General features: G+C 44.5%; 2 protein-coding genes across 2 annotated transcripts; one reads left to right on the top strand and one right to left on the bottom strand.

Annotated features, from left to right (window-relative positions):
• Positions 1–877: 877 nt before the first annotated feature.
• On the bottom strand, positions 878–8,281 carry slc13a2 (solute carrier family 13 member 2; the record flags this gene model as incomplete). Its single annotated transcript, XM_079738868.1, has 12 exons — positions 878–1,009; positions 1,431–1,568; positions 1,719–1,880; positions 2,109–2,224; positions 2,527–2,627; positions 3,138–3,347; positions 3,663–3,785; positions 4,842–5,028; positions 5,589–5,845; positions 5,996–6,132; positions 7,099–7,227; positions 8,180–8,281. 12 exons carry the CDS (start codon positions 8,279–8,281, stop codon positions 878–880), a joined length of 1,794 nt encoding a protein of 597 aa, XP_079594994.1.
• A 6,056-nt stretch (positions 8,282–14,337) lies between these two features.
• On the top strand, positions 14,338–21,679 carry vtnb (vitronectin b; the record flags this gene model as incomplete). Its single annotated transcript, XM_079737590.1, has 8 exons — positions 14,338–14,407; positions 15,161–15,277; positions 15,608–15,847; positions 18,749–18,888; positions 19,174–19,330; positions 19,788–19,946; positions 20,185–20,610; positions 21,349–21,679. The coding sequence occupies 8 exons, from the start codon at positions 14,338–14,340 to the stop codon at positions 21,483–21,485; spliced, it is 1,446 nt and encodes a 481-aa protein (XP_079593716.1). The 3' UTR covers positions 21,486–21,679.
• Positions 21,680–21,811: the final 132 nt, after the last annotated feature.

The following is a 21,811-nucleotide window of genomic DNA, read 5'->3' as shown; positions in this document are numbered from 1 at the left end:
GTCAATTAAAGTGGAATAAATTGAACTTCAATCAGATTATATATTATCTATATATGTATTAAAGACCGACTGAGACTCAAGTGTAAAGAAGCTAACTAACTGATTCAAATGTTGTTGTGCACACTACATTAAAAATAACAACAAATAAAAATGAATGAGAATTTATGAAATAACCTACTGTTATATATTTTCCTATTTGAAAACTAGTGGAGAGTATGAATGTTAAGTGAGTGGAAGCCTTTTAAACTTAGAAAAAAATATTTCTGCTTTATTTCAAGACACCATTGCGACATAATGCTTACTTGAGCAAAGTCTGCTGGCTGTGATCTGATAACCTTTAATATTTCATGCTGCCATCATAACAGCGGACCTGGGCTATAAACACTTGTGTGGTCCACTGCATGTGGACTTTGAACATCGTTAATACACAAAATAGCTAAATAAAATCATAGCTTCAATCAAATCAACAAGCACATTCAAAGTACACTGTACCAATAAACCCTTTGGACTAATAAATATATTTAGTGTACCATATTTTCTGTCTGGATAAAGTTCTGTTTATGTATTTATGTATAATGTATGAGGCTATATTACCATGACTTGTTATCCTGAAAGCATGTTTGTGATTGGTTCTATTGGAGAACCTCAGGAAGAGTGGAGGAACCGTGTGCGTTTGAAGTGCTTCTGTCTCTCTAACCCCTCCCTCTTTCTGAGACCCTTAAAGGTTACAGGTATATATGTTAAATTGAAAGATGTGTTTCCTTAAGGAGGAGGTAGGATTTGGAAACATTGCACAAGGAGGCATATGACAGAATGTTTAGGTTGAGACCTACAACCTCTGGGCTGGGAGTGGGACCCCAGAGCCACAGCACTGAGCTCAAGGTAAGCTCTGAGTGGTGTTGGCCCAGGCTGGGAACTTGCCCAGATCAAACATGACGTATCCCCATGTGTTGATGCCCAGGTTGATGGTGAGGATCCCGATGATGTTCAGCATGAAGCCCGCCTGCACCTGTGGGGGGAAGGAGGGCATTCGACATTAAAGTGGAAGTAGGTACGATTGAAGGTCTATCGTTGGACCTTAATCTGTTGGAAATGGAATTAGCCATCCGTCAGCTGTTAGCGAGGGAAAGTGGCTGTGAGAATATCGATGGAGGTTTTAGACCTTTAGACTTTAGCCTAATTTCTGCCCAACCTAAGTCTTCCATGATTGGCTTTGTTATCATAGCTGTGAATCTACACTTCTTAACGGCAGAGAAACTTGGAGAACCAGGGGAGGCAGCGCTTCTTCTTCAGCTCTTTTCTGTTTTATTCTCTCTCTCTCTCCAACTCAAATCTCCTAAAGCTTCACATCTGTGAGGGACCTCCCCACTCCTCGCTGGAGGGCAGCCGAGCAGCTCTCTGAGGAGGAAACCAGGGGGAACAGCTCCTACCATGTCCATGACGCGCAGGTTTCCGAAGGAGAAGGCGATGGCGTTGGGGGGCGTGGCCACTGGCAGCATGAAGGCCAGCGAGGCGGAGACGGTGCAGGGAACCATGACGTAGAGAGGGTGGAGCTTAATAGCGGTGGCCTGGAGAACACACACACACACACACACACACATGGTGAGAGAGGGAGAGAAAGAGAGACGGTTGTATATCCATTCCCGCCATTGTTTGTGACTTTTCTCGGTTTCAACCAAAGTTGTGCAAGCCATTTGAGGGTTCATCGTGGGCCGTACCATGGAGGCCAGGATGGGCAGGAACAGGGTGGTGGTGGCTGTGTTGCTGGAACACTCTGTGAAGGTGGCCACCAGCAGACACAGGATAAGGGAGATGGCAAAGGCGGGGATGCTCTTCAGAGGAGCCAGGCTCTCTCCCAGCCACAGGGACAAGCCCGACACCTACAGGACGCAATGCAAGGCCACAGGGGGAGGGACTGTAGCATCAAACACTTCTGTACGGCAAACCACAGGTCCGGGAGGTCAATGTACTGAAGTTACACAAGGATTTGGCCTCTTTTTTACTTGCCATCTGTGCAACAAATGAAGTGTCTGAGGTTGGGTTTCTCTTCTAATTCATGTTCAGTGGAATAACAGTCAGGTGATGAGCCCTATCCTCGGCGGTCCTACCTCACTTCCTGCCGCCAGGGCGAAGCCTCCTCCAAGCAGCAGGATGATGTTCCAGGGCATGCGCTCGTGCACCACCTTCCAGCTCAGCAGCGTGGGCGGAGCCTTGATCCTCTTACCTGGAGAGACAAGACAACCGGACACCTGAGAGGAGACCCCCTAGCAGAATACAGCCCCCTGTCCTGAGAGGAGACCCCTAGCAGCAGACTGTCTAACCTGTGTCTGGCTGGTTCCCTGCCCCCCTGCTGAGGCAGCGATGTGGAAGAGAAACTAATCTGAAGGGTTGTTTGAGGGCAGGTCATCAACCCTTCATCACTTGACCAGCAGGTATTTGTGTGGCCGGGAAAGGGTTCTTTAAGGTAGTGCTAGGGGGTTTGGCTGTTTTAAACATGATGTATAGCTACACACACACAGCCCTTACCTTCTGCAGAAAGACCATAGTCTCTGAAGCGGGGCAGCTTTGACGGGATGACGAAGAATAGCATGGACATAAAGATGGCGACGGTTCCGTCCGTCACAAACCTAGGAAACATCGACACATTAATAATAACTCTGCCCAGGTGTCACACCGTATTTAGGATCTCTAATAACATGTAGCATTTCTAATAATGTTAACTTTACCCAGCAGTCACACAGTAGTGTGGTACTCTACTAACATGAATAATTTCTAATGAAAGAATTACGAATTCTAATAATGCCTAAACGGCCTGCTGCCTTCTGTTCAGCCAAAATGTGAAGGATGTGGTCTTTAGTTTCAAGAGGTGTGGCCAGCATTAAGAGCAGAACCGGCCGCCTTCTAATGAGTTCAGGTTAAACATTGACATCAACATCACTTCCATTGACTCAAGAGGATACATTGAGTCGTCCCCAGGCTTGAGGTAACCTGACAAAAGAGCCCTTGACCCAATGTGCTGTTGGTCCGTCCTGTGGGTCAAGGAGGGTATCTCCACAGGGGATACATAGAGACTACCCAGGCTAGAGAAGACGACCCTGGCCCATAGAGAGGAGAACGGTAGTGACCAGGAGACTCACTGTCCACCCTGGTTGAAGAGCACGGTGGCCCAGCCGTCCATAAAGCCGGGCTCCCTGGTGAACCACAGCACCACCAGGGTGGTGAAGACGGCCAGCACCGCCGCCTCGGCGAACGCCATGCGGCCCAGCTTCCTGTACTCCGCCCGCATCACGCCGTACGCCTCTTTGTCTCGCTCGCTGCTCATGCCGCAGCCAAACGACTTCTTGAAGCTGAGCAGCAGCACGGCACCGAGACAATCAGTAGAGCAATCAGAGTAGGACCCACAACAACACACCACATGTCCAGGCGATCAACACTGGAGGACTGTTTTCATCTTTTAAACATTGATTGAAGTCTTAAAATACTATTAACCAAACGAAGAAAGACAAAAAAATTGCATCATAAATATAACTGCTAGGTAGCAGAGCCTTTATAAACCAGGAGGTTGTGGTTACACCTCATTGTGTAATGATTGTGATGAACAAGGCCTAGTGATCTAGTGTAGCCTGAGAGAAGTGAACGAGGAGCAGGTGGGTGCAAGTTACTTGAAGCCCATGAACAGCAGCTGCAGCCAAAGCCAGGAAAGCACCAGCATGATGACCATATTAGGGAAGGCAAAGCCGAACCAGCTAGCAAAGTTGATGATGTCACCGTTAAGGGGGTAGATCCTGAAGGGGAAAGGTAAGGAGGAAAGAAAAAAAAAACTGTATTTCTTAGTCTTGTCTATTACTCTTCTGTTGAATATTAAGTTATGGTGTAAGAAGTTCATATAGTGGTTGTGTGAATGATAATTCAGAAGGACATACTCAATCCCCATAGCATGAATTAAGTGTGTGTGCATAGCAATATGAACAGAAGGGTGAGAACCACAACAATGTGGACAATGCGCTTCTCACTGTGCCGAGTTGTGAACTCTGCCTTTCTAAACCCCAAAGGGTTAGGGTTATGGGTTGTAACCCTGTACCTTAAGAGTGTATGTCCATCCAAATTTAATCTGATGTTCTGGTGATCAGACCAGCGCCCCTCCAGGCCTCACCAGGACATCCTTTACAATATCATCTCTCTAAATACCTGGGTTTGCTCATTCTGCCTAACAGCATAAAGCCGCATGCCAATGATGTAAACAATACCAATATAGCACTTTGATGACAGTCTGTGGTATAGTTGTTTGATGATTGGCTGTTATGTTGTCCACATCTCTGTACTGACTGACGCACCTTGGTCCAAAAGACAAAAGCGCTGCATTGCCAATTGCTGCATTGTGCACACTAAATACTCTTCAGCAGAATAGGTACAAAAAACTCATGTTGACAAATGATATTGGGAATGAATGTTTGAAGCCAAAATACGCTTTACATGGTCTGATCACACAGACCAGTGTTGTAGTGCCAGGGAAAGAAAAATATTTTTCGAGTGAGCATGGTAATCTATGCCATTTTGTCACTGTAGCTATTAAATAATAAAAGCGTATAGTAGAATATGCAGTTGTAAGGTCCCGTCTTTGACAGAGATGGTTTACTGTGTTGTCTGAACTGCGACTGTCCTAGACTATGAGGTTGCCAAGGCAGACAAGAAACAACCTTCTGGGAAACAACTTGGTTACGGTACGTCAGTAGCCCTGTTATAACTCAACGTTAGGTGGAGTGATGTTTGTTTCTGCATATCTTTCTCCTTGGTCCCTGTATCGGAGGTGCATGAAAAGTGCCTGAAGCAGGTCATCTTACTTGTCTACCTGTCCCTTGAGGATGAGGTTGGGTGTGGTGCCGGTGAGAGTGGCTGTGCCTCCGATGCTGGCAGAGTAACACACACTCAGACACATGCCTTTGGTCAGCGAAGCGTACTTCTGCACCCGCTCCACCCTCATCTTCTCCAGGATGGAGTCCAGCTCCGACTCCGTGTGGTGCTCTGGGGCTGTGGGGTCAAAGGTCAGGACTAAGCGACATTTCATGATATTCTGATATCAGAAGGCTCAATAATGTGATTCCTAACTCCCTATCAACCTTAAATAGCAGCCGGTCCACCACTACTTCCACCACTACGGTGCTGCAGAAGGCCACTCTAACACATGCAGGAGCCTACTTACATAATGTCCTTCATTAACAATGAGTTCAATCATTATAAGGCAACAGGTATTCCACCTGGGACAGCAGCTGTCTATATTGAAACATCTATCAAAAGGACGTATGTAGAGAGTACCAGACAGACGACAGCTAATCATCTTTAATCACAGACTGTCTAGGGTTGTCTAACCCTGCTACATCCGGGTTTGCCACGGCGCATACCTGCAGCTCTCGGAAGTTGCTTGGCAACGGTTAACAATGGGGACTATACTTCTTGATAGTGCGGAGGATCTGAGGATCCGCAGCCTGATCGAACATTGACGCTGTTGAAGCCGAGCCCCACTCTGCTGCCTCACATCCCCATGGAATCCCTTGCTCGCCAATCCCTCCTGGACGTCTGCTGAAGCGTACCCTCATCCAGCGGCAACTTGCCCCCCTCCGGGCCCTTCTCCTCCAGCATGTGGCCCCGGGGGGCCTCCAGCTCGTAGCCCTGGTTGTCCTGGCCGGGGTCCCTGGCTGCCCGCAGCTCCCGCTCGTCGGCGGCGGCCTCGGTGGCGGCAAGCTGCTCCAGCACGGCCTGGGCGATGGGCAGCATCATGGCGGTGGTGGCCGTGTTGCTGATCCACATGGACAGGAAGGCGGACACCAGCATGAAGCCCATCATCAGCCTGGGGGGGGGGGGGGCACACGTAAACAGACCTGTGTACGAAGACGATGAAGCCGCGCACAGCGCCTAGTCCTACTGAGGATCAACACTGCTTTGTTCTGTGTGTGTGAGGCTTGTTCTGTGTGTGTGTGGGGGGGGGGGAGTCTCTTACAGGGCAGGCCTCACTCCCACCAGCAGCAGCACCCTGAGAGCAATGCGCTTGTGGAGCTTCCATTCCTCCACAGCGATGGCCACCAGCAGGCCTCCAATGAACAGCATGTTGGAGTCCTTCAGATACTCAACACACACCTGGTGCAAACACACACACACACACACACACACACACACACACACACACACACACACACACACACACACACACACACACACACACACACAAATAAAGGTATGTCTCTATTCATTCACTTAATATGAGCTGCTCTGATCAATCAGTTCAATTTTTCAACAGTATAAATGATTATATAGAGCTGTTTCTCGGCGCCGTGGAGGACCGTGAGGTTCATGAGCCATAAAGCTCAACTGCACCAGTCAGCAGAAAAGTGTCACAAGGTTTCCCCAAGGGCCCGATAAGAGCAGCCTGATTCTGACTCTTTCATGGATTCATTGACTTCAACTGTACTCCATTAAGTGGCGAGCCTTTCCTTCACGGTGCTTGTTCTAAAGTCCAGTAAGTCATGCCTAATAAAGTGTGTGGGCGGGTCAGGACTCTTCTGGTCCGTACATCACAGCCCATCTCCTCTCCAGGCCAGTTCCTCTAGAGGCCAGGTCCTCTACAGGCCAGCTCCTCTACAGGCCAGCTCCTTTATAGACCTGCTCCTTTATAGGCCTGCTCCTTTATAGGCCTGCTCCTCTAGAGGCCTGCTCCTTTATAGGCCTGCTCCTTTATAGGCCTGCTCCTTTATAGGCCTGCTCATTTATAGGCCAGCTCCTTTATAGGCCTGCTCTTTCACTCCTTCCTTCCTTACAGGAGCGCTGGTCTCCAGTAAAGTTAGTGCTCATGAATGGATCCGCTTCTACTCGTCCCTGAAGCGTTGCATCCCAAGTCAAAACAAGAGGAGAATCCTCTCATTTCTACTTAATAATAAATAAATTACAAAGCCTTAATATGAGTCGCATTGATTGATTGATTAATTGAGAGATTCAGATGATTGGGAGCCCTAAATCGGCTTTGTGTTGCAGATTTGATGCAGCAGTGAGCTGTAGGAAAGAGGGTGGGGGTTATTAGGAGACAGGGGAGGAGAAAGATGCACGCACATCTCCAGCCTTCATGATGCCCATCATGGGGAAGAGGACCACGGGCAGCAGGGCGGTCACGGCTAGGGGCATGCACTCTGTGCACCAGTACAGGGCCATGAGGATGATGGCGTAGCCACATTTCGCCTCCTGCACACACACACACACACACACACACACACACACACACACACACACACACACACAGGAGGATTGATAATCATACTGAGATTCATGCGTCATTGTATTGGTAAAAATAAATACACATCTTGCTTATGACACGGTTGTAGACACACTCACACGCACATGTGTTATCACACACACACACATACACACACACACAGAGGAGCCTTGACCTAATGAAAGGTCCTCATAATCCAGTAAGATAGGTAGCATTCTGACTACTTTATCTCTCTCTCTTTCATCTCTTTAAAGGCCATGTTGTTTCTTGTTGTTGCTGATCATCATCCACCAAGCAAGTTCCCCACAGCCTTGTTTTCCCTGATAAGGCCTTATCAGTCAGATAAGGTTTATGAATATACATTGCCCTTCTGAGAATAAGCAGTAAGACGAGTTTGTATTTTCTGTAGGAAATGAATTGAATTTGTGAATTCTTTTACATTTGACATTGAAGAGAATATATCATCACAATGATTGAAGGAACTCTAATGTGGTTAAAAAACTGAGTTGCATGCATAAACTGGTAAAAAAAAACAAAAAAAACATTTGTAGCTTTTATTGATCTTACTTTGTCTTGCAATTTCCTTCATGAATCATTGACTATTATTATTAACTGAAATTAATTGAAAATTCGGTAACCACCTTACAATGACTGATGTGTTTCTGACCCAGAACAGAGTTCTTCAGAGTGAACATCCAGTACAGGACCTGAAGTTTATATTTCTATGATACCAGTGTTACTTAAATCCTGTACGTGTGTCGCCTTTTGATGTAAGGCAGTGGCCAATTGAAAACGTATGGATGGACCTGACATCATCAAGCCTGTTGAATATGGTAAACAAATATATAATATACATATACTGATCAATCAATAAAATGGAGGTATAGTCACAGACGCACGCCCACATAGGCACATACTGACCGACGTGGGAATGACGATGGGCAGGGGCAGGAACACCAGTGGGGTGAGGATTAGGATTAAGTAGTTCCTGTGGTGCCACAACCACCAAGAAGCAGCCGCCATCTTGGCTCCAAGTATTCAGCAGCTGATGATGATCAGGGCAGCAGATACCTTCTGTTCTCCTGAAGATGATCAGGGCAGCAGATACCTTCTGGTCTCCTGAAGATGATCAGGGCAGCAGATATCTTCTGGTCTCCTGAAGATGATCAGGGCAGCAGATAACTTCTGGTCTCCTGAAGATGATCAGGGCAGCAGATACCTTCTGGTCTCCTGAATACCACAAGGCCAGCCGGGCGCCACGCGCAGGCAGGAGAAGAAGGAGGTGAGGAACCACGGATCGACCAGGCCAGCTACCGACGGTTCATAGAGGAGCAGAAGTTGAAGAAGTATAATGCAGGAATGCGTTGGTCAGAACATCCTATCACCCGCTGGGTTAATGAGGAGCACAAAAGGGTATATAGCCACTTATATCTCTGTCTGATAATCAAACATTAACCACCACAAAGGAAGGGTGGGGGGGAGGGGAGAGGGAATGTAGTGTGAAGACAACCAGGGAGATAAGGAAACAAGAGGAGCATATTGTCTGGGGAACACCACTCTTTCAACCTCAACAGGGGACTTCAGTCATGGTTGGTTGGTTGTAAAACAGCTTCCAGACCCTTACTCTAGACAGGCGATGGACTCTGATGCAGGCTAGTGAAACTGACTATACCATTGAGCCACTACTAGTTCACAGAAGTGGATTTGAACTACAGTAGTTCATATCTAATGTCACCAGATATAGTATAAGATATTGTTCTAGCCCGTTGTATGACCACAAACTGTGTGTCAATGTTGGTCCTTTCACACCAGAAGGCAAAGGAAAGAAAAGGCCATGCACTCAACCAATTCAGCACCAGATACGACAACATTAGAAACTTGTTGGTCGAATAGCTTTAGGCAGGGAGGGGTTTCAAGGCACCCTAGTCTGATGTGAGATCAAATCATAGAACGGCGGAATAAAGCCGACTGGGAAAAGGGTCATTAAGTCATAAAAATATTAAAAGCAAATAGATATACATACGATGTTACAAGAACACACTTCACCACCAGTGATAACATCTGATAGTGATTTAAGAGAGTAGGCTACACAGCTCCATATTCTATTTACACCCTACAGTCATTTTTTAATCACTGATATTGGAAAGGAAATATTTATCTGCTATAAATAGATCATATAAAAAATATTGTAAAGATAGGTTTCGCCCTAACTTAACAAGCGGCCAAGAGTTAGAGGTTCTAACATTTCACAATCAGGGTATAATAATAAGACCATTAATCAACATTAGTTAATGAAGTATTTAGCAGTATTATATAGCATTGGTATAGGGGTTACGGCCCTTACATAAGTATTAAATAATTTTTAAATGAATACCTTACCTTATATGAATACCAAGAGTAAACATGAGCACCATCAAAAGTCATAATAATTAGACCTGTTAATTTACTGTTAGTTAACGCTTATTACTGCGTTATTTTATTAGAATGAATGCTTCATTGGTGTACCGTTTTCATATGCTACACAATCGCTGTTTTGTCTGTTGTCTGTTTTGTGGTGGAAAATGTAGTATTTGTGCTGATCTTGTGTAAACTTGTAAATTACTAGTCGATCTTTTCCATTGCCTTCCTCTCGTCAGTATCTTGCCGAAGGGGCTTCATGTTGAAGGCATCCATATAACCCTCAAAGACCCTCTGAAGAGCAGCTTCAGAGAGCGCTCAGACAAGCTAGGGTGGTGTCCCTCTTTCAGTTTCATCCACTATGCTGCTTTGCTTAAACAAGAAGCTTCAAAGTTTTATCCTCACAAGATCATTTCCAAAGCAACCGTTTTTGTTTGTCTGTCTAATTTGGTAGAAACATTGGTCATTGGTCAAGAAAGAAAGGATTCAGTTTTCACAGAAATAGGAAATTATATTATATGAAAAATATGTTCAACTTTTATGGAAAGTGTGCATTAGTATATAATGCAATGCAGAGAATCTTTCGGCCTGTGTCACAAAATGATAATGATAAATGCTTAGCAATGCTTGTTATCATTAGAGTGTGAGCATGCTAATTGAAAGCGTGCAAGTTTTATTTATTGAATTTACTCGCTACGTCTTGTTTCCTGTTTCATTGAGGAGGTATTCTATTCTAAGAAAAATCATTCGGGCAAGAGGATGAATCATCCATAAGTTGAATCTGTGTATTTCTACAGAGGCCAGTATACATGGTGTTGAAATCCTTTAATCACATTCTTACAGTTGGAAGTTTTTTAAGACAATTATACACTTACAGTTCACTGCCTCAAGCAACATGATTGGTCGAAGCAAACGAAGGTTTATCTGCCATCAGACTTTTGATATGATTCTAAGGTCTTATTGGAGTCTAGTAAAAAGATGTATGTTCGGTGTTATCTCTTAAAATGACTAAATTTTGCCACATCAAATGTGCTAATGCTAACATTCATTATCAAAAATAATTATTATATATATATATATATATATATATATATATAAAACTAAAAGGCACTTCAACGTCTTCATTCCCAGCTTCAGGGCCTCCCACCCCTTCAGGGTGCAGCTGGGTTCCTCCTCCTCCTCCTCTACTCATGTGGTGCTCAATCACAGGCCCGCTACGTGAGAGCGGACCGTCCCACTTGTTGGAGGAAGTTAGTGACGGTGCCGAGAAGGGTGTGATCAGGTGACCAGTTTCAAACGCCATAGCGGCCATTTATATTCAATAACAATAAAAATCAACAAAAACATTGGCAGATCAAAATACATTTCTCAAAAAGTACTTTCAACCCATTCAAAAGAAAACCATAATGTAAATTTAAGTTGATAAATTTACAAAGCAGCCCTAGTCCTTCTTTGACTACAGTTCTGCTTCTCCATTTCTTTGTCTCCTTTTTCTCTGTGTCTGTCAACACAGCAGCCGTTTTTAGATTCAGCTTTGAAGCTGATGTTCCGCCTTCTCCGGTCATACGGTCCAATAATTTTGTAATTGGCTCTCTAGCTTCACCTGGAACCCCTTGTGAAGGAAAGCATTCAAAGAAAACAAAAAATCATATTCAACTCCTACAATAAAATTACAAACACACACATACTTTGCATTAAGCAAAGTATGTAAGCAAACAGAACCAGAATCATACAAGTCAAATTCACATCTTACTCTTGACACATTCATGCTTCATCACATCAACGTGGGTCATTTAATAAGCTCTAATAGAGATTAATATTTCAAATATTTATAATACCCAGATCATTCCTTAAACATCATCACTCTGCAAGCTAGCTGCTCCATTGTTACTGATTGATGAGCCAGGATGTGTTTTTTTTTTCTTATACAGCCATAAGTAACTTATAAAGCTCATAAAATCGTCTTAAACCAATAGGCCTATTATGGCTATTTATGACGTTTGATTATCGATCAACTGTGGATGATTTGGAAGTAAGTGTAAACAGACCTTCACATTGTCCTCCCATTAGGAAAGAAGCTTTGATCGTGGAGTTTCTACATGGATCTCTTCGTAGCCTGTCGTCTCCTCGTCTAGAGCTAACCTGCTGTGAAGATATGTGTGTGTTTAGGCAAATAAATGTGACATCAATGTATCCAGGGAATCCTTTAGAAGCACCAACAACTCAAGAAGGTCAGCTGCTGTTTTATGGAGGGAGCACTTTATCACTGTCAAAACCCATGAGCAAACAAACACAGCTGTACAAATTGTACAAACTGTACGAATTATTACTGTACTCATAATAAAGTTACCTCAAAGCACCAGATACCGCAACGCCTTCTACCTCGCTCGCGCGATAAGAGAAGGCTGTCAGAAAGAGCCATGGGATCCTCCAAACAGGGGACACTGCCATATTGAGAAGACGCGGATTAAAGCAAACAATGTCTCCCCATAATAAAAAATCATTTCACGATAACTTACAAAACACTGACCTGAAAAACATCAGTATCAACATAATAAATAACATTCCCCCTACATGGAGATGGTCTGGCTCAGACACCCCTCAGACCCCTCAGACCCCCCATCCGACCAATGAGTTTCGCCCATAGGCTGATTACTTTATATGTAATTCATATAAAATCGAAATATGTATCGATATTATGTACCCAATATTTTCCCATCCCTTTATTCTTTCTTTCTTTCTATGTTCTTTTATTTTATTTCGTTATTAAGATTTCCAATGAAAGCTTTTGACTATAAATTGCTATGTTGACATTTCTTTTTAAGAATTAAGTATAATTAAGTATAATTAAGAACGGAAGTAGAATTATTATTTTTTAATACCGGAACATATACACTTATTAATTAACGACAAGCGCAATAAAGAACACACTGTGACTGCGCAATATAATACAGTGGAACCTGGAACGTCAACGTTATTTATAGATGGAAGCGCGACAAAGTGATTTTCCAACTGAACACAGGTGATAACACACATGATTGTCCCCCACCGGCCCTGGTGATTTAGATGGGTCCCGGGCCCGCGGAAGATATCAATGAAGATGTCAGTTATGTTTTTCTATGCCTTATTAGACCACACAATATACCATATAATTCAGTTCAGTTCTGTTCAGTTTAACTTTATTGTCCCAAAAGGGAAACTTGTCTTGCAGTCAAGTGCACATAATAGTACAAGATACACAAGGACACACAACAAAGAGATAGACACAGGCTTATATAAGTTAAAAAAGGGTCATAGTTATTAGGTCATGAGATTCAAATACAGTTACAGGTAAAGTATTTGCAAAGAATTGTGCAAATTGAGCAAACGTATTACGCTAGGAATAAAATAGTTCTTTGTCCTATTGGACTTATAAAAAGGGAATCTTAGTCTCCGGCCTGAGGGTAGGGCCTCAAATAAACAAATGGGATGATTTTTACAGTCCAATATAGACATTGCTTTCTGAATAACCTGCTTCTCATAGCCACCCAGCCACCTTCACAATATGGCTGAGGTTGATTTTGTCCCTAAGGCTGATGCCATACCAGGCAATTAAAGAAAAAGTGAGAACAGATTCTATAAAGGATTTGTAAAATAAAGACAACATAACCTTATCGACATTGAAAGAGTTACGCTTCCGAAGGAAGTATAATCGTTGTTGTCCCTTCTTGGAAATCAGTATTAACGTCATATTTGAGTTTATTGTCTATCATTGTTCCCAGATACCGGGCAACCATCTCTATGCAGTTTCCATTTATGTGAGCAGGTGGAGGAGAACAAGATTGGTTTCTTCTAAAATCAATGGTCATATATTTTGTCTTTGAGTAAAGTACTGCATATATGTGTAGTGCTAACGCCAGTTGTGACCAGTTCCTGCTTCTACACAGTATGGTCAACACAACACCCTACAGTTGTGTCCTGTGTTCACACTACCACTCTCCCGCGTCCTGCCTAGCCCCGGAACCACGACAACTAAGGCATCACAATCACGCTTCATCAGTTTTCATATGAAATAAACCATGATATGAAAGATAAAACTATAATTCAAGACTATAATTGTATCATATTGGCAGGTTTAGAGTTTAAATATCATACAGATTATTTCAGGATAAGCTTTGGGAAGGACATCCGTCATTCAGGGGTGGTTGCGGAAGGCCAATATCTCCCTCTAGCGGTTAATCTCCAAAGTGCTGAATTCTCTGTTCGTACTGCGTTCTCAATCTTTCATAATGAAGCAGTGCGACAATATGTTTTGAACCATTGGTTTTCTTTCACCCTCCAGAGCTGACGAGGGGCCCTCGTCAGTCAATGTCTAGTCATGTATTTTGTCTTCTTATGAAGACGAGTGCGACACAATGAAGCAAACGTGAAACTTGAGTTGGAATAGCTTCTGGCCGTGAGACCCATTGGTAAATGATTTGCAGTCAACGAACGGTTTGAGGTTTGAGGCGACCAAAAAATAAACACAGGGTCAATGACTTCAAGTCAATATTTAGAGTTGGTCTGACACAACATGATCCGTCCCTTCAGTTTCTTATTGAGAGTGAAACGCCAGAGGAGACTAAAGGCTGATATCTAGTTCTGCCACAGCCTACATCTTCACGGTGACTTCTCCCCCGTGTTCCCGGAGGCTCTTGGTGAACATGAGGCTGGGCGGACAGGTGCTTTGGGCGCTGTGGGTGCTCGCGCTGCACGCCGCATTCGCTGCCGAAGGTGAGTACCTCCCCCCCCCCCCCCCCCCACCCACCCATCCTTAGAATACCGCGAGGTCTTTCGAATCTTAGTTTCATAAATGATTGTTACATTTTTTTTCCCATTATGTATTTTTTACTTAATTTATTGATTGTTGAACTCTGCTGTACTTTCCAGCATGGGCGTAGGAACCGGGGGGGACGGAGGGAACGTGTCCCCTCCAATATTGGAGACAGGCGCATTTGTCCCACCTAAAAATTATAACGGGGGGAGAAAAATATTTTATTTTATTTTGAAAGCGCAACACAGCGTCTTGTCACCGCTTCTTATTCTTTAAAACTGGATAATTGAGCGTGCAATTAAAGAATTTATTTGATATCAGTTCATTACTGCCATTCAAAATGTGTTTTCCTTTACATTTACAAATGTATCTTTTTAGTAGAATAAAATATATTTGTGAATTTTTTCAGTGTAGTTAATTTATGACATATTTCTGTTCAAACCATTAACGGATCTGTCAGGTTTCCGATATGTGTCCCCCCCCCCAATGTTAAACTCATTCCTACGCCCCTGCTTTCCAGCGATCAGAGATCATGACGTTCTGTCTCATTTGTTTATTCATTCACACGCGCGAAAACAAGGGAAGAGAAGGTGGCGTAAGAAATGAAGTAAGAATAGAGTGATGGAACCAACGAAAAAGGGCTTTTCTGGGAGACTGGCCCCACTGCCCCCCTGAATATTGTAGGCTGATGTTACAGAAGTGCCTTTCCACAGAGTCCTGTGAGGAACGCTGTGGCGTCTTCGATGCGCAGCGGAGATGCCAATGTGACTCCATGTGCGTCTACCACCGCAGCTGCTGCCAGGACTTCCAGTCTGTCTGCCGAAGGAAAGGTGTGTTTTCTCATGGTCATTACCATTGTAAATTTGTTATGTCCCCACAGTCCTCTTATTTAGAACAACCATATTAAACACTAATACCTGGAACAATATAGACCTACATACGGTCCACTTATCTGAACCGCATGTAGGTCTATATTGTTATCTTATCTGGTTCGGAGGTCCCTCCCATTATTTTGCCTCAATGACCCATATAATTGTCAGAAATTTGAATATTATTTGACCAACATCGACAGATATCGAGCAATTTATTCGTAGCTCAATTTAAAATTCAACGGCAACATTTTCGATGATCCTTAACCCTAAGCCCTCCTCCTCCGCTAGCCGCTCGCGGGGATACGTTCGGTTACCCGGAGGACCTCTACCCAACGGGGAGTAGCATGGATGGGGCTGACGTTACCACCAGCACCACCCCCAGCCCCACCACCATCGGCACTACCCCAGATCCCACCAAAAGGGCCCCCATCGCCACCTCCCCCTCGGACCCCGACGAAGTCCCTTGTAGCGGGCGGGCGTTCGACGCCTTCCTGCAGCTGAAGAACGGGTCCGTGTACGCATTCAGAGGTAGGCCTCATCCTGTAGGAGGTAGGCCTCGTTGAGTAGGAAGTAGGCCCCGTACAGTAGGAAGTGGGCCTCGTCCAGTAGGAAGTAGGCCTCATTGAGTACAAAGTAGGCCCCGTACAGTAGGAATTGGGGCTCGTCCAGTAGGAAGTAGGCCATGTCCAGGAGGAAGTAGGCCTCTTTGAGTAGGAAGTAGGCTCCATCCAGAAGAAAGTAGGCCTTGTCCAGTAGGAAGTAGACCTCTTCCAGTAGGAAGTAGGCCCCGTACAGTGGGAAGTGGGCCTTGTCCAGTAGGAAGTAGGAATCTTCCAGTAGGAAGTTGGCCTCTACCAGTAGGAGGTAGGCCTCGTCCAGTAGGAAGTAGGCCTCTTCCAGTAGGAGGTAGGCCTCGTCAAGTAGGAAGTAGGCCTCTTTGAATAGGAAGTAGGCCTCTTCCAGTAGAAGGTGAGCCTCTTCCAGTAGGAAGGAGGCCTTGTCCAGTAGGAAGTAGGCCTTGTCCAGTAGGAAGGAGGCCTTGTCCAGTAGGAAGTAGGCCTTGTCCAGTAGGAAGGAGGCCTTGTCCAGTAGGAAGGAGGCCTAGTTTGTTTTCCGAATGTGCTGGTTAGGTTGGTTTGCCATTCTTTGTATTTCTATATGCTGCCTGTGTATTCAGCAGACACATATACGCACAATAGGTTTTAAACTAGTATTTATATAGCATTTCATATGCATCATATCTTATGACTATTAAAGGAGACATATTATGGTGTTTTCCCAACAAGTAAACATAGTATTTGAGTTCCAGAAAACATGTTTTTGAAGCTGTTTGCTGGAAATAGCGGAAAAAAAAATCTTGCTTGCCGCTATTCCCCTGTTTCAGTCCCTTCAGAATGCGCTGTTTCTGGTGTCTGTAGCTTTAATGCAAATGAGCTGCTGCCAATTGACCAATGAGCTGTCAGACTGAACCACAGCATGGAAGTGATTGTTGTCGTTTGCAGATGATCGTCATGGAGTTCTATATCTATATAGTATAATATAATATAATAATAATAATAATATTATATAATACATGGGTACTTATATAATATTTCTAATATCACCATATCGCCAAAAGCTATGTGCGCCTCCGATGATATTATGAATCATAAAGACTGCGTCTGACGTCTCTGGCACTTCCACAAAACGTCAAGAATCGTAGTGGGGGATATCTCGGCCATGGTTGAGAAGAATTGGGGGAAAGTAACTTTGGCCTTGACTCTCTGAAGTCCATGAACCGCGACATGGAGGAGAACAGGACGGCTGCGGACGGCTTCGACGGCGGCAGTCTGGCGGGGGGAGCTCGGCGGCAATTTCTACAATCCCTTTCTCCTCCATGTCTCCTCCTCCGGACTGCTGCCAAGCTCCCCCCACCGGAGCAGCTTGTCCGCTGGTCCACAAAATCGTAGCTATGCTGTGATTGGAGGGGAGTGGGGAAGTGGGAGGTAATTAGGGCTGCTCGATTATGGGAAAAAGCATAATCACGATTATTTTGGTCAATATTGAAATCACGATTATTCAAACGATTATTTTTGAGTTTGGAAACATGTTGTATTTATTCAGCATGTCTCTCCCAAAAGAAACTTTGCAAATGAGAACTTTAAAATTTCACCTTAAAAAAATCCACAAAATGGTCAAAAATAAATTGTTCCAATCTAAAATAATATACAGATGTGTAATCACCTGTTCTGCCCTTTCTATAAAACATACAAATGATAAAAAATAAAATAAAAAACCCGATTATGTTAATTTTGTGATCATTAGACGTTAAACTCGAAATCGTGATCAAAATTCGATTAATCACCTAGCCCTAGAGGTTATATTCAAATGTGCCCCCTTCCTACGTTGAAGGGGGCGCCGAAACTGACTCGCTCGTTTTGTAACTGTAGGCCGGGTATTTTCAGATAGGGATGGGCAACGATCGTCGAATAGTCAGAGTCACGTAGAATATCAAATAATGAATGTGACTATCGTTATTTATTACACGGCTCTTTTCAATGCTGTTGAATGCGCCGTTCACTTGCATGGGCCTTCACAACTTTTGGTGGTGAATAATTTTGTGATAATTCACCGTTGCTAAGCATATAATGTTAAGGAAAGTTGATTTATTTTTTCTATCGTATCACTCCGGAAGTAGTCCAGTAACTTATCAACCCCAGCGTCCTAGGTTACTAAGCGACGTCAACGTCTTTGGCGGACTGTCAACATTACGAATGCTGGTAGCAAAAAAAATCTAAAAAGACACCGTGTCAAGTTATTTTTTTGGCTATAGTTTCCATATGCTAAAGACATGTCTAGTTCACCGTCATGCTTGCTGTGTTCAGTAAATAAATAGCGATCTGTTTTCGGTGAATGTAGGTCTATCTGCCTAAGCCCACGTTGAAATCATTTTGATGTTGAATGTTGATGGCGCAGTTGTTGAAATAAACAGATTGATTTCATAAAAATCATAAAAGCCTCCCCCTGTGTCATTGTGTGTGCGTGTATACGAGGTGCGTGTGTGCGTGCATGCGTGCGTGCGTGCGGGGTTCTTGATTGACCGATTTCCGAACATTATTCGAATACTTATCAGCGAATATTGAAGAGTATTTTTGCCAGAAATGCAAATCCCTACTTTCAGAAATGCATATCTCACTCAAAAAATTATGTACAGAATTTTTCAAAGTTTGTATGCGTGTGGGAGCACCAGAGACCCAAAACAACCCCCCAAATCCCAGGAAAAGTGTTGTTTTCATAATATGCACACTTTAATAATTTACATAGATAACTATGTATCTACATTTACTCAACTTATGAGCTCATGAGCTATATTGATGTTTGGTTATGACCCAGTATAATATTGTATAACATACAATACTTGTTCACTCACAAATTGAATTATTATCCCAGGTGAATATTTCTTTGAGCTTGATGAGAGTTCAGTTCTGCATGGGTACCCAAAGCTTATCAAGGATTTTTGGGGGATCCATGGTCCAATCGACGCTGCTTTCACACGCATCAACTGCCAAGGAAAAAGCTACATCTTCAAGGTAAGTTTCCTACTAAAACGGTTTACCTTCCCCTGTTTTTTTTAAAAACGTAGAACTGTGTTAAAAAAAAAGTCTATTTGTAAGAATATCCCCAAATCTTTTCGAAATACAGATTTGGGAGAAAAAACAAAACTTTTGGCTAAATAAGTTCACAATGTAGTTGGTTGTTTTTTATTCATGGTAATAACTGTAGCAATAGAGTGATATTGTTGTAGTAGTTGGAGGCTGTAAACTGTAGCAGGATGTCTGGAAGCTCATTACTTTACATTGCGGTGATTCCCATAGGGGAATCAGTACTGGAGATTTGAGGGAGATGTTTTGGATGACGAGTATCCTCGGAACATCTCAGTGGGCTTTGAGAATATGCCCAACGACGTTAATGCAGCCTTCGCTATACCAGCCCCAAGCCTTAGTGGGAAGGAGAAGGCCTACTTCTTTAAAGGTAGGTGGCGTGGTGAATTCAGCCCTCTACCATGGCAGGCTATATTATCTGTTTGGTCCTAAATTTCAAATGCTGCATAGGCCAATGTAAAATGCACGCGTAACAATGATATTAAAACCAATTGTAAGCATTGGGTTAGCTTGTTAGTGCAATATTTCCTCATATGGTGAGGACAGGGCCGATCACGTGACAAGTGCGACGGGTATACCAGTTATACCTGTTGGTTTCCAACTACCTTCAACCTGTCTTCAGAATAAATCCAACGCCCTCAGCTGTCATGGGACACATTCTGCTTCACGATCTCACTCTGTGGGGGGGGAATAAAACACAAGAACAAAGAATGTTGGAATGACCTTCAAATAGAAATGATGAGGTTACCTCTGTGGGGTTTACTGGTGAAGGCCACTGACTGAAAGCTTTTCTCAACCATGTTATTATTTTCTGTTTTGTCTTTCAGGCGACCAGTATCACCAGTATGAGTTTAAATTCCAGCCCAGTCATGAGGAGTGTGTGACCATGACTCGATCCTCCCCATCCGTGAAGTTCACACACTACACCCAACTGTACTACGACCAGCTGCTGGAGGAGATGTTCGCAGAGCTCTTCAGGGGTCCTTGTATGTGTGTGTGTGTGTGTGTGTGTGTGTGTGTGTGTGTGTGTGTGTGTAAGCCATGCGTGTGTAAACCAAGAGTGTGTGTGTGTGTGTGTTTATGTTGTGCATGTGCATTTTTGTGGCTAGTGATTTATTTAATATATGTGTTACATGCATTTGTGTCAATTCCCCTCACATGGTATTCACAACCTACACTCTCGCTCTCTCTCTCTCTCTCTCTCGCTCTCTCTCTCGCTCTCAGTCCAGGGACAGAGTAAAGGCCCTCGTCTGATCAGCAGGGATTGGCTGGGCATCAAGCCACCCATAGACGCCGCCATGGTGGGACGGCTGTACCTCAGCCCCAAGTCCACGCCAACTACTCCGGTGGTTTGCCCATCCGGGGGACGGAGGTGCAGTAAAAAGCAGCGGGGCAGGGGGCATCGCCAGAGGAGCCGTCAGAGGAGCCGTCAGAGGAGCCGTCAGAGAGGCCGTCAGAGCCGCTCACTCCACGACTACATGCCAGACGTCTTCAGTTTCTTCTATGGTGACCTGAGCAGCGACTACTACGGCAGAGACTACTATGGCAGCGACTACTACGGCAGCAACTACGGCGCAGCGACCACCACCGCACCCCCGAGGCTGGAGAGCAAGAGCCTGCCCGTTCAGAACGTCTATTTCTTCAAGAACGGTAGGCCTTTCTCTGTCCGGTATTCACATCCCATCCGCACACACTGCTCACCTGGTCCACTCCCCGTCAGTAGGCCTGGTCACCTGGTCCACTACCCGTCAGTAGGCCTGGTCACCTGGTCCACTACCCGTCAGTAGGCCTGGTCACCTGGTCCACTCCCCGTCAGTAGGCCTGGTCACCTGGTCCACTACCCGTCAGTAGGCCTGGTCACCTGGTCCACTCCCCGTCAGTAGGCCTGGTCACCTGGTCCACTACCCGTCAGTAGGCCTGGTCACCTGGTCCACTCCCCGTCAGTAGGCCTGGTCACCTGGTCCACTACCCGTCAGTAGGCCTGGTCACCTGGTCCACTACCCGTCAGTAGGCCTGGTCACCTGGTCCACTACCCGTCAGTAGGCCTGGTCACCTGGTCCACTACCCAGCAGTAGGCCTGGGCCTGGTCACATGGTCCACGCAGTTACCAAAAGCTTGTTGTCCCCATCTGCCCGGCTTGGCACTCGGCCACAGTGCAATGATGCTGTCGCCACAGTATCGGACCTGCGCACATGCAAACGTAAATTGTTGTTTTATCTTGTGATTGGTCGAGAATCAACGAGGCTCGCTGGTAGTAGATGGAAACGAGTGAATGTTTGGTACATAATGGTAAGGTGAACCTGCCCGGGTCTACTGCCTCCCGAGCACTGTGGCTCCATGATGCCATGGTGTATGAGTGGGGCCTAAAGCATCTTCTCCCCCTGACAGATAAATACTACAGGGCCAACCTGAAGACCAAGCGGGTGGACCGTGTCACGCCCCCCTACCCACGGTCCATCGCTAGGTACTGGCTGGGCTGTGAAGCTGAAGGGCCTACGGTGTCCCGCGCGGAGAGGAGACGATGAGATGATCCACAAAATCATGATGGAGCAACACCAGATACTGAAGATCATGGAGATGATGGAAGATAATGAGCTAACACTACATGATAATAAAAGGAGATAGTTGTATAATATTATGAGAAGATAATATTATTAGGAGATTATTATGATGTAATGATATAATATATTGAGTTAATTATAATAAAGTGACAATAATATGGGAGCTAATATTATGAGATATATTTTGTCAATGTGTCAAATTCATTATCTGGAAAATATTAGGCTATGTATTTACGGATTGAAACTGCTTATGCAAAACAAAGACAATGCTCTAAAAGTGACCCTTTCCT

The sequence above is a fragment of the Pollachius pollachius genome, assembly GCF_949987615.1.
Source record: "Pollachius pollachius genome assembly, chromosome: 6".
NCBI classification, from domain to species: domain Eukaryota; kingdom Metazoa; phylum Chordata; class Actinopteri; order Gadiformes; family Gadidae; genus Pollachius; species Pollachius pollachius.
The sequence above is the reverse complement of the archived record's forward strand: the minus strand, read 5'-3'. Positions and strand labels throughout refer to the sequence as shown.